A 14,354-nucleotide genomic window follows, 5' to 3' on the forward strand; every position below is an offset into this window, starting at 1 on the left:
GCCAGTGTAGCTCCAGCCCTGGACTTGGTGACAGCAAAGCAGGAACAGGCCTTGGGGGTGTCTAAATCAGTGGCAGTACTGGCTATTTCCAGACCTCCCAGCCCAGAGGCATTCAAGAAATCATGGAAAATCAATAGGAAAGGCTTATTTCGAGGAGGATGAGAGGGCCTTGGGAAACCAGCAAACTAAACAGTGGCACCAACAGTTAGCAGAGGCAGTACACAGGTCTCTTTATTAGCAGTGAGGAAGGTTTCTGTTGCTTTAGCACACTAGAACTTACAACCATGGGGGTGACACTCCTCACAGCTCCAAGGCAGAAAAAGAGGGCTTATGGTTAGGTCCTTAGAAGAATCTCTGAAAACAACTGCATAAAACCTCTGAAGATTGGAAGATTATACCCTCCACCAAAGAAATAGAACCATACTTTAACAAAGAGTTAAAAGTCAAATAACAGACTGGGGAAACGAGCAAACAACTGAAAAAGATTCTAACTATAGAAAGTTACTAGGGTGACAAGAAAGTCAAAACACTCAGAAGAAGAGAATAAAAGTCAAAGTTCCTATATATACACCAAAGCCTTCAAGAATAAATAAGAATTGGTCTCATCTCAGGCCATGGAGAAGCTCAAAAACAATTTTGAAAATCAAGTTTAAGAGAGGAACAGAAAAAATTGTGAAGAGAAATGAGAATGATACAAAAAGAAATGCAAAAAGCTAATGAGGAAAAGAATGCCTTAAAAAGCAAAACTGACCAAATGGAGGTATAAAAGCTCATAAAGGAAAATAAATTTTTAAAAATTAGAATTCAGCAAATGGAAGCGAATGACTTTATGAGAAATCAAGATACAATAAAATAAATCCAAAAGAATGAAAAAATAGAAATATCTCACTGAAAAAACAACTAAGATCCAAAAGAAATGACTTAAAAATTATTGGTCCACCTGAAAGCCATGATCAAAAAAAGGAGCTTGGACATCTTTCAAGAAATTATCAAGGAAAACCGTCCTGATATTTTAGAACCAGAGGATAAAGCAGAAATCAAAAGAATCCATCAATTACTTCCTGAAAGAGATCCTCAGATGAAAACTCCCAGGAATATTACAGCTGAATTCTGTAACTTCCAGGTCATGAAGAAAATACTGCAAGCATCAAGAAAGAAACACTTCAAATATGGCAGCACCCAAGTTAGGATAACACAAAATTTAGGAGTGAGAATTTAAAAGATTGGAGGGCTTGGACAATGATAATCTGGAGAACAATGGAGCTAGGATTACTACCAAGAGTTGTTTAATTCTTCAGGGAAAAAGATAGACATTCAATAAAATAGAAGACTCTTTAATCACTTGTGATGAAAAGACCAGAACTGAATAGAAAATTTGATTTGCTACTTTAAATTTTTATTAGCCGAAGGAACACCTGAAAATAGTTGTGTACATATAGCAGTAATTTATTCATTGTACAAATGAAAGGAAGGAGATCACCAGTGTCAAGGGCCACATGAAACAAGGAACCTCATCCTTTTTGCTCCATTTCATCTCAATGGTCATTTAACAGGCAGCTCTCTGCCTAGTTCTCTACCATCATTTATTCCCTGCAATTCTCATGACTGCTGACATCCACAAGAGACTTTTGTGTTCTATTTAACTAATATTTCCTGATAATCTGTGATATTTATGCACTTCTTGTTTCCCTCTATATGTTCCTATTGCATACAACTCTTACGTTGCAATACTGATAACTTATCAATAACTTGTAAGTAGCAGGATTCAAAACTGGATAACTAGGCCCAAAAAGTAGATGCTAATCATTCAATGTCAACTCAGCAGCTCTCTAGTTGATTGTTTCTGCTTTGCCCTACATTGTCTAATATTTCTGTCAATGTCTTGAATAAAGGTTTAGCTGGTATACTCATTACACTTGCAGAATGCAAAAAAAGAAAGAAGAGATAGCATACTCAATGACAAAATCAAGATCTAAAAAGATCAGGCTACAGCTCTGAGTTGAATCTAATAAAATAAAATTTAATTCAGATAAATTTAAATTTAGATTTAAAAAATAAACTTGATAAGGATAGCATGAGGGAAATTAGATGATAAGTTTGTCTGAAAAAGAAATGGGGAATTTTAGTGGGCTGCAAATTCTATATAAGTCAACAGTGGAATATGAAGCAATCAAAAATAATGAAGGCAGTCAGACTGTATTGTACAGCCTTATTTAATAAATAAGAAATAATAGTTCCTCTGTACTTTGCCACAATCAAATCATAATTGGAAGACTACATTTAATTCTGAATACTGCTGTTTAAGGAGTAAGTTCAAAATTCAGAGGATTCAGAGAAGAACTACTAGGATATAGAGGGGCCTTGAATCCATGTTAATTGAAGAATGGGTGGAGGAACCCTGGGAATGTTTAGCCTGGAGAAAAAAAGACTCACCTGAAACATTTGCTTTCAAATTATATGAAGGCTTGTCAAGTGAAAGAATGGTTATAAGTTCATGCATCTAGAGTAGGAAAAGAACTTAAAAAGTATAGATGAGGAAACTATGATTCAGGAAGGGTGTGTCTTGCTCAAGATCACACAGACAGCAATTTTTGGATTTTAACTTCCAAATTTAGACTTGATGTAAGGATAAACCTACTAACAATTACAGGTAAGCAAAAATAGAATGAGTTATACTGGAGTTGTGGGATAACCCACTGAAGGTCTTCAAAGCAAAGAATGGAAGACCACTTTCTGGGTATGTTGCAATAAGTGAATTTTTTATGTATGGATTGGATCAAATGGCCACTGAAGTCTTTTTTAACTCTGAAACTTTTTGTCAACTTGCATTCATGGCATCTACCACTAAAACACAGTACTCTATCCAATAAAGTATTACAGTTTTGAGCTTTCCTCTTGCCTATGCTAAGGAAAAAGCAAATGGAGTACGTGTGATTATATGGGGACAAAACTGTTCCAATCTATCAAAATGATTCACATAATTGTTGTTTTTTAAAATTATGACCCATGACCTAGGCCTTCTAAACAAATAACAAGGTATGCCCCAATCTATGCAAGAATCAATTTCAAAGTTTTTATCTGTTTTATAACACTACATACTAGGGAAATTTAAAAATCTTAGGGAAAAGAGAATTAAATCATTATAGATTATTATCTTACTATTATTATTATAATCATGTAAGTGGGATACATAACAAAGTACTTGCTAAAATAATTGTAGTTTTGATATATTACTCAAAGAATCTGAAGCAACAGAGTAATTTCTTCATAATATAAATGGGTGGACAAGCTTATAACATTAATTATATAAGTGGGCTGGGAAGACAAGATTGTGATATTATATATATTTAATAATCATATTCTCCTTTTCCTTTTTTTTTTTTTTTTTGAGGCAACTGGGGTTAAATGATTTGCCCAGGGTCACACAGCCAGGACGTGTTAAGTGTCTGAGGACAGATTTGAACTCAGGTCCTCCTGACTTCAGGGCTGATGCTCTAGCCACTGAGACACCTAGCCACCTACCTGCCCCATTATCATATTCTTTCCAATGAATTAGTCTATCACCACATAGATCTTGAACAGGCAATGAAGATGGATAATGCGTCAAATCCAGAATTAAAAAGGAGGAAGAAAGTGGACTGGGTTCCATTTGGAAAATCATGTAATGTTTTTAAATGATCCCAACAAAACAATGTCTTTTAACACCAGAATTCTCCCAGTGAGGCTGGATGGTTACCAATAATGGACAACATAATCTTTGAAGAATTTAAATAGTTGGTGACCCAAAGAGCAATGGGGCAATACAAAAACATAAAAGCTGTGGCAAATTAAAAATTATTTAAATTTAATATATGCAGTAAGGAATATCATTCAGGAAACCTATGTTCAGAAAAGAAAATGAGACACTCTGCATGGATACCAACAAAATGTTATAAGACCTACAGTAAGGCAGATAGCTGATAAATATGATCTTTTTTTTGGAAGTCAGTGATAATAATCATAGATTATGAAAAGGAATACTTTGTAGCAATGAAGAGAAAATATATATCTAGTGAGATAATGGAGACTTTAAAGTGTTTAAAGGAATATCCTATTTTTTGGTTCTCTAGATAATGCATTGAAATGCTTTATATGTATAGACTTGCTTGTTCTATCCTAAAGTTTATACAAGGCAGGTATATAATTTCTGTTCATTTCTAACTAATATGCTAGTAAACATCCCAGTAAAAGTGAACTAGTCAAGTATAGAAAACAAACATTGAGTAAATTAAAAAAATCAACTTGAATCCATCTGATCATCCAGATCAGTGGTAAGGCAACTAAGGCTTTCCTCATAGGTACTCTTTGCAATATAGCCATATAGAAAATAATGGATCCCTACTCAGAGTTTCTCCTCTTTTATTGTAGCAAAGAGTAAGAAACAAAGTGTATGCCCATCATCTGAGGAATGGCAAAGCAAACTGTGGTATACAATTAGGATAGACTATCACTGCACTATAAAAAACAATGAATATGAAGAAATTAGTGATACATGAGGGGCTTATATGAACTGATAGTGAACAAAGTAAGCACAATCAGAGAAATCTTTTCACTGTAAATATACATAAAAACTATTTCATATACTGTCAAATACAACTGGTGAGCTGTTTGGTTTTGCTGACTGCTTTTTCTTCCTCTTTCCTTTTTAATTTTTATTAGAGGACTGTCTTATTGTTTAAAGGAGGAGGGAAGGTTAATATTTAGAAATGAGTGGGAAATTACCACAAAGGGCATAAATAAGATTTTTTTAAACACTCAATGCTGCTGACAGGATCTCTCAATAACTAATATTTTTAAAATGCAAAGTAAAATGTGAAGAAATAGGATGTTTAATTTAAAAAGAAAACCACTAAACATACTGTTTTTTTCTTCTGGAAATAAAGTACAAGGCACTTTTCCACTTGCAGGAGGAAAAGCATCTTGCATAGTGCTTCTAGAATAACTGACCAAAAAAAATTGAATTATTGATGACCAAAGAAAAACCAAAAGATAAATCAGGGGTTTTTTTTTTGGTCATTTCTTTTATTACCAAAAAAGCAGATTTGATATGTTAGATTTCTTCAAAAACAAATGCAATTTTTTGGAAAAAAAACATACTTTAAAAAAAAATGAAGTGGAAAATAAGAAAGTTAATATTTAAAGAAGATTCTTTCTTACAAACACAAAAGATCTGGATGTAAAGCAATGCCCTAAATTAAACTTAGCATAATATCCTATAAAATAATACTAGATACTCAAATGCTGAATGAATAAAAAAACAAACTTCAAATAAATCACTATATAATTTAATGTATACACTGTGATTTTCTTCTTATCTAATCTGAAATAATTTTAGCAGTGTAAAGTTTCTTTATGTACCTATTCAAGAAAAGTTTAGTAAGGAATTACAGATGATCAAAACCCTTTCACTTCACATAAAGCTACACTTGACATAATGATACCTGACTCCTGCTGGGCAAAAGGATAGATAATTCCAAGGACACAGCTAAAGGATATTTTTTTTTAAATGCATCTTTCCTGCTCTACTGCTTGTCTTCAAAGAGATCTCAAGATCTGCCAAGTACAAGCATTACAAGTACTTTTCTTTTGTGCTTACCCTGTCTCTATCCTTCTAACCAATGCTTACTCATTTCCAAATTAAAAAATATTTTTCAAAATTCCCAATGATTCTGATACCCCAAGTTACATTACAATTTAATAGAGAAATAACTCACTTTGATAAAACAGAATATACCCAACACTGTAGAATTTTTTCTGATTTTCTTAGATTCTTATCAATAATTTTCAGGCAATTAGTAAATAAAGAACTATGGCCTGATTTTCACACAGAAAGCTAACAAGTAGTTCTTATTCTGCTAAAATCATAGCAGTAATAGTAGAAAAATGAAATCACAGAACTACATAAGCACAATTATTAAAATAAAAGCAATAACAAATAGAGTAATTTCTGAATAGTTACAGAATTTCATATGAATCCACAAATGTACCTCAAACAAGATATATCCACATGCAATCTTACCCTTTTGATTTTGTTTTTTCGACATTGTAATTTCTTTGCTTCCCACAACAGAGCAGAAAAATATCCCTTTGTTTTAGATAAGGTCTGGTTTGTGGAAGTTGATCTTATCTTCAACTTGAAAGAATACAATAGGAATCTGGTTGTAGATGGCAAATTCCACTTGCCAATAATGAAGACAGCTACAGCTATCAGAAATTTTGCTCACTGGTTCCTGTTAGCTCTGTCCTTCTATATATCAACTTCTTGTCAGGAAGCTTGACTGCAGAAGTTCATGTCTCCTTTGTCTTTTTTGCCCAGCTAGATTCTAGAAGGAGAGAAAAAGAAAATTAATGTTCTAACAAGGTATTTCATGCAATAAAGTTACTGAAAGCCATGGACAAAATGCTTACAAGCTTTAATTAAACAAAAATTTAAAATTATCACAAAGTGAAAATCTATATGATTAATGGGAGGATCTCTCTGTATACCCCTCCTTTCACCATCCCCACTCCCACCAAAAATAAGAACTTCTGGATTAATATTTAGACAATTTTATAAAAATCATTCTCATTACATAGGTTCTCTCTCCTAATCACCATACACTTACACAATACAAATTCCCATGACCACATATTCACTATTGCCACTAAAACTTTCATTCTACATCTTGCAGATCTCTTTCACTACCATCTCTTTACTTGTCCTTTCTTACTGTATCAGTCATAACATTTATTTAGTGTCTTCTGTGTGCCAGGCACTGTGCAAGGCAATGAGATATAAGATTGCTAGAACTAAGGGGGATTAGTAAACACTTCTTTAGAAGATAAGATTTTAGTTGGGATTTGAAAGAAGCCATGGAAGCCAAGAGGTAGAGGAAGGGCATTTCAAGTAAGGGGGGAGACAATCAGTGAAAATGTCTGGAGTCAGAAGTGTCTTGTGTAAGGAACAAAAAGGAATCCTGTGTAATGGTTTGCTGAATTATGTAAAAGGGAGTAAGATATAAGAGGATAGTTTATGATGGGCTTGGAACATCTGAACATTTCATATTTGATTCTAGATATGAAAGAGAGCCATTGAGAGTTTACTGTAATAGGGAAGTTTATTGGTAGATAGGGGGTGGAGAGTAATTGTCAAGACTTTAATTTTAGGAAGATCACCTGAGGGACTAAAGTAGGAAGATACTTGTAGCAAGCTGACCAGCCAGTAGGTTATTAAAACAATCCAGGTGTGAGGTGATGAAGACCTGTATCTCATCCTCTGACAGTGTCAGAGAAAAGGGAACATATACAAAAAGATGTTAACTAGGCTAAAATTGATTTGCCTTCGCAACAGATTGAATGGGGGGTGAAAAATGAGAAGTCAAGGATCATACCTAGGTTGAAAAAATGGATGACTAAGAGGATAGTGATATCCTGGACAATAATAAGGGGGGAGAATTTAAAAGAAAAGATAATGAATTCAGTTTGAGCCAAGCTGAGTTTAATATATCTATAGAACATCTAATTAAAGAAATCAAATAAGTAGTTGAAGATGTAAGAGTAGAAGTCAGCAAAAAAAAAAAAAAATAAAGTCAGATAATTAGATAACCATCAAAATAAAGATAACTGAATCCATGGAACTTGTTGAAATAAAATAATATAGAAGGAAAGGGGAGGTTAAAGGAGGAAAGGAGAGGGAAAGTGAATGCAGGAAATAAAAGACAGGGTCCTATGAGACACCCATATTTAGCTTGACTAAAATGAAGATCTAGCTAAGAAAACTTGAAAAGCATAGATAAATAGTAAGAGAGAAATGATGTTCAGAAACTCTAAAGAAAATATTAGAAGATGACCAATAGTGTCAAAAGTTATATAGAAAGGTCAGCATTATATAATGGAAAAGAGCACTGGATTTGCCAGTAGAAAAAGTGACCTCACTACTTACTAGCTATGTGACCTTAGGCAATTTATAATCTCTCTGAATCTGTCACCTCTCTAATAAAATAAGGGGACTGGACTGTCTAGTTGTATTTTTTCCCTCCAGAAATTTTTCTATTATATTCTTTCTTCTCAAGCTTTTTGCTCAGAGAAACAAGGAAAAGTCTGGGGGAAGAAGATTCCAACACATTATGTACCTGTTTGTTTATATAAATAAAAGAGAAAAACAAAAACCACACAATTGAAATTTAGTTGAGCATTAGATATATAAAAAGTTTTTAAAAATATAATTGTTGAACAATATGAATAATGAATTATCATTGCTCCCAGACAATCACTAAATATTGAGATGGAAAGGTCTCATAGTTCACCTAGTTAATGTTTATAGATTATCCAATCCACACTTGAATATATCCCCTATAGTATCTTCAACTAAAGTCTCTATTTCAAGACTTCACGTGAAAGCACATACGTTCTAAGACATGCAACCCATTCCAGCTTTAGATAATCCTTATTAGTAATAATTTCATCCTTACTCAAGCCTAAATCTGCCTATCTACAAAATTTTATACACCACCCTGCCAGAGAGATAATATATGGAGAATAAGACATTTTAAAAATATGGCCAATGTGTTTATTTTGCATATTTAAAAAATTTGTTCAACAAGGGGAAGTGAGGATAAATATTAATGGCATGCAAACAAATAGATGAATAAAGTTGTTTTGTTTTTGTTTTTTTTTAATAAAGCAGATTTAAAACTCCTGAACACTATGGGGTAAGTTAGGGCAGAAGGGATAGGAGATGCTTAAGAATGAAATTCTGAAGACACAAAAGGAAACAATTCCAATAAGGAGGTAAAATGGCATTGTGTTTTAACAACCAATAAAACAAACTATTAGAAACTATCCTCTTTGATTAATCTGTAGCACAAAACTGGTACCTTAGAAATGGTTGAATATCTACAAAAAATATACAAAGAATCAGCCAAAAAAAAAAAAAAATCTCATAAGAATAAATTTGTTTTAAAGAGAAGGATGTGAATTTATAAGAACTTACTAAAAAATTATATTTTTTATAAATATAAAGAAATTGGAAGACCAAGTAACAGGAGAGATTAATGAAGTCACATGGAGCTGGAAAAAAAAGACACAAGAATACGAAAGCTTAGAATGAACTGGAACTACAGATGACAGTTGAACGGAATTTTGCTGCAGGTCCTCTCTGCCAGTCTTCAGTCCAAAGCTTGTAGAAAGAGTTCCATCCCCTTATGTCCTGCCTGTTTTTGTTCTCAGATAATAAAAAATCTATACCAATTGCCCAAGCCTTAGTTCACTGAGCCAATTAAATCTGGAAGACACTGAAAAACTAGACTAGTCTGCCTACATCAAGGTCTGAAGATACTGTTCCTATTACACAAGAATAGCAATCATGATCTCAGACAAGAAAAGAATAAAAACTGACATGAATAAAACCAGGAAACTATATTTTGCTTACATAAATAATATCAATACCTAACATGCATGAACTAAATAGCATAACATCACCCAAGGTCATACAGCTAGGAAGTGTTAGTAACTGAGGGGACATTTGAACTCAGGCCCTCCTGACTTCAGAGCTGGTGATTCATGTTTTAAAAACATGAATTTTTTTTTTTAATGAACATTTTGAGCACAATATGAATTTCAAGTATGCTTCTTCTTGATTTCTTTTAAGAGAAGCACATATACAAAATTGCATATACCACTTCATAATCATTCAAAAGCCAGCTCTTCCAGTGTCCATTTCCACAAGCATGTGTCAGATCCTTTTCAAAATAAAGTGTCATCTTTCTTATATATCTAAGTCTTGGAAGGGGCCTATTCTGAATCTCAGGAAGCCTCCTTCCCACACCTCAAAACTTGGGAGATTTAACTTCCCCAACTTATTTTACAGAAGGCTAGGGACAGCTACCATTTTCATTACTTTTTTTTAACATGTTTTTTTTAAAACATGTATAATTTTGCATATTTATTTAACATGAATAAAATAGAAGTAACATTTTTATTAATTTACTATATTTGTGTGCATGTGTGTATGTCACTGATGAAATTTTGAGCATTTCCCCCATAAGCTCTGGTTTTCATTGCAAAATTTTGCATGGTGTGGTACATTTTTTTGAAATGTGTATAAATGTAAAGCAGAATTGACTACATATATTTCTCAACTGTGTATGACACACTTACAAACTGACCATAAAACTTCATAAATATTTGCAGAAAAGCAGAAATACTGAATATATCCTTTATATATAATACAAATTATTTTTAATACATTGTCTTAAAATAAAATATTACTAATTGGGCAGTTTTAAATACAGGTGGATCTAAGAACAAATCCGTGAAATAGATCATTTCAAAGTAAATGACAACAGTAAGAATATACTAAAAATTTTGGGATTGAGCCAAAGCATCCCTAGGAAAAATGTTCATTTCTATGCATTGTCATGAACAAAAATGAGAAATACAGAGTGATAAATCACTAAAGCAGAAATTCCGAAAATCAAATTACAAATTGGAAATGCCACCCCCTCCCCTCAACCCCAATGAAATAAATGAGATCTGGTTTTTTTTGTTTTGATTAGGAGTGGAGTAGGGTAAGGAAACTAAAAAAGTAGATAAACAGCTAGCTAATTTAAGGGAGGAGACCAAATTGCCAGTTTATACTGACAGCTGACAAAATATAAAGAAGAATTTTAGACAAGTGAAGATGAAATAAAACAAACTATTAGAAACTATCTTCCTCTATTAACCTGTAGCACAAAACTGGTAACTTAGAAATGGTTGAATATTTACAAAAAATTAGCCAAAATAAAAAACCACAATCTTATAAGAATGAATTCAACAAAGGGTGAGAAAAATACAAAGCTTCAGATGGAATTTCAAGAGAATTATATCAAAGAACAATTAATTTTAATATTACATGAGTTCTTTGCAAAAATAGGAAAAGGAATCTTACATTTTTTTTTTTTTTGGCAACGTGTGTGTGTGTGTTTCTACAATTACACCAAGACTTTGGGGATAATCTGTATATGAGAAAGAGCTATTGAGAAGAAAGAGAAATAGTCTTGATCAGGAGTGACCATATGGTCAGAACTGAGGAAAATTATTTTAGCAACTGTGTGGAGCACAGATTGAAGGACAGAGAGAATGGATGCCAAGAGTACCACCAGAAGGTTACTGTTATAATCCAGGCAAAAACCTGATCTAGGAGGAATGATAGATACATGAAAAAAGAGAAAGGGTGAGAGATTTCAGTAACTTCTTGACATTGGGTAAACTTTTTGTAGGAAATGATAGTTTACAACAATGGTTTTTGCTTTATTTACTTCCCACTTTCCAGAATCAATAGCTTATTCGAATAGATCACACTATTACATGACATTTTTTCATCTTTATTCTTTCTATAGTTTTGTTGATTTTCAACTAAGATATCAGTGCTTGTACACAGTAGATTCAGAAATGAATCTGACACTGGTATATCATTTCCTGTTATGAAATGGACTATACTATGTTTGTGTGATGCTGTGTGGTGCTAGCCATGTCAGCTTTTTTCATAAAGAAAACGTTTATGAATTTTTCAATTGTGTTCACAATTGCTGCTGTTCTCATTCTCTAGCACAGTTGTGCCACAGTTCCCTTTTAATGTCCTGACCCATTTCCCTAATTGTCCTATTCAGTTACTCTGCCTCAGGTTATAACCATTCCCTCTTAATGTTTGATAGGATAAAGGTCTTTATCCATTTTAAACATCATTAGAATATCAGGAGCCTCTCCAGCACCCCCTTCCATTATGTCATCCTAGGTGCCTCCTACCATTAGATCATCCCCATCCAGGTGCCTCCCCCCTCATTATGTCATTGTTCTTGTTACCCTATAAAAGATTCTTGTATCTGACATTCACTGCTGGATTCTCAGAGACAATAGTTTCATTCAGGCCTGAGACCAAACCATGGATCCATTTTTGTCTTAAATCTGTCCCTTTCAAATTAAATATTAAATTGTTCTCTAATCTGCCTCAATTTCTCTGGCATTACAGCACTAGAACCATGTCTGGAAAGAAGGGGGATGAATGAGAAGTTTTCAGGAACAGGGCTTGTAATAAGCAAACTATTCGAAATCCCATTGATGGTAAAGTGCCTAAGAATAACCTCAATACAACAGTTGCTTGCCCTCCACTGGAGAAGTCAACAAAAATCACTGCTACAAGTGGGGTATTATAGCATCTATGAAACCAAATATTATCAAAGTCTATTATCAAATTTCTGATTTATAAATTCTTTCAGCTTTGGTTCAGTGAAATTGTTTAGAACTCCACTTATCAGCACTTGTAGAGTTCAATGTTGGGTGTTTTACAGGAGTCCATTTGACTGGGATGAACCCTGAAACTGTCCAATTGATGGGGGTGATCTCTGAAACTCTATTCTGACAGAGAACCACTCTTCAGAGCAGTTAAGTGGTTTCTTTAAGATTAGCCCAGGACCACTCCCAGTAGCTAGGAGTAACTTAAGTGGTCTCATTCAGCTGGAGATTTTGACTTGATATTTCTATTGAGAGACCTGAAATTCCCAAGATAAGTACTTTTTTTCAACTGGAAATCTAGGCCTGGGGGCAATGATAATAGAAGCCCCAGTCTCAGATTTCTTATAAAATGACCATTTTGAACTCCAAATCTTTGCAGAAGTCCAAAGTAGGAATTATGCTTTGCCAATGAAGCTCTCTTCTTGGCAAAGCTACCTGGCAGGACTCCTGGCCGCCATGAAGAGACTCTCTGCTCAGTGATAACCTTTTGTTATTTCTCTGCCAGGATCTCTTGACACTGAGAATTCTGTCTTAGTAAAGCTGGCTTCTCAGTGCCAAGAAACTTCCCTTTTGTCATTCAGACTTTTCGGGTGTATGAATTCTTTCATTTTGGACCTGCACGCCGAGGGGATTCCCACCCCAATTCTCACAACTCTCTGCATTGTCACTAATTCTATCACATTTGAAGATCATGCAATACATGCCAAACAAGTCACAATATTAAAAAGATATATATATATATATATAATCATGTCATATTCATGGAAAACCCCACTATCATGGGAAATATTTGTTATTCTCAAAATAAAAAAACAACTTAGTCAAAAATGTTTCTGTTAACAAACTTCAACTGAATTTTAAAACAAATATATATTAAAATTTTTCTGGATAATGCCAGCACTTGGAATTATTAAAAACAATTTTTATTGATGGTGACTAAGTGGTGTTTGTTAGTATACAACATATTCCATGAATTCACTATACTTTTCTAAGTTGTCCTACCTGTAAGTATATGTTTTTAGTATTTAAAAAAAATCATACAGAGGTGCAAAGTTTCTGAGTAGTCTACATGCCTTTTATTTCTTCACCTCCCCACTTAAGTCTTTTATTTTTGCCAATTACATACGGTAAAAATAGTTGTCAATATTCATTTTCGTAAAATTTTGAGTTCCAATTTTTTTCTCCCTTTCTTCCCCTACTCCCCAAGACTGCAAATATGTAAAAAAAGGTTATACATATTCAATCATTTTAAACATATTTCCATATTAATCATGTGATAAAAAAATCAAAGTAAAAGGGAAAAACCACACACACAAAAGAGGGGAAAATAGTATGCTTCGAAATGCATTCAGTTTCCATAATTTTTTCTCTGGATGCAAGTGACGTTTTCCATTCTATCTACTAGAATTTTCTTGAATCACTTACTGTATTTCTGGAAAGAGCTAATTCAGTCATAACACAGTCTTGCTCTTACCATGTACAACGTTCTCCTGGTTCTGCTCACTGAACTCAGCATCAGGTCATGTAAGTCTTTCCAAGACCTTTTATTTCTTAATCCAGAAACATTTTCTACAAATTTTCACTATCCTCTCTAGGTAAAATGCAAGGTAAAGAAATCAGAACAAAAGCAACTTATATAAATGACTACTTACATTGTTCATGATTACATTACAATCTATATAAATGGCTACTTACATTGTTCACAATTAAAATGAACAATGAGGGGGAAAACTCTAAAGAACAATGGTCAATGTCCAAACTATATTGTTAAAGCTTTAGGGCACATTCTTTATCACTCAGTAAATTGTTTTCCACAGAATTTACTCTGTGAGGGAGTTCAAGGTTTGTTGGGAAGTTTCTGATGTGTTAAAATGAAACATATCAGTAAGGTTTTTAAAAAAAATAATAAATTAGCATTTATAGGAATTCTTTTCTGTCACTCTTCCATTTTCATAATAACGTAAATTATGTCCCCTTTGGGGGGAAGGGTGCTCCTGACTCTTAAATTCTGGGAGGGGCACAGTCAAAGTCCTCTACTGAACGCCTCAAATTGTTCCCCAGCC

General features: G+C 33.6%; 1 protein-coding gene across 2 annotated transcripts in view; it reads right to left on the minus strand.

Annotated features, from left to right (window-relative positions):
* The window catches only part of SPATS2 (spermatogenesis associated serine rich 2), a 161,410-nt gene that overhangs the window by 98,972 nt on the left and 48,084 nt on the right, over positions 1-14,354 (minus strand). For both annotated transcript variants that reach the window (XM_031937954.1, XM_031937953.1), the window contains exon 2: positions 6,059-6,362. In XM_031937954.1, coding sequence (XP_031793814.1) covers positions 6,059-6,083 — 25 coding nt within the window. In that variant the 5' untranslated portion in view covers positions 6,084-6,362. The remainder of the gene's footprint in view (positions 1-6,058; positions 6,363-14,354) is intronic.

This window comes from Sarcophilus harrisii, chromosome 5 (assembly GCF_902635505.1).
Source record: "Sarcophilus harrisii chromosome 5, mSarHar1.11, whole genome shotgun sequence".
In the NCBI taxonomy this organism is placed as follows: Eukaryota; Metazoa; Chordata; class Mammalia; order Dasyuromorphia; family Dasyuridae; genus Sarcophilus; species Sarcophilus harrisii.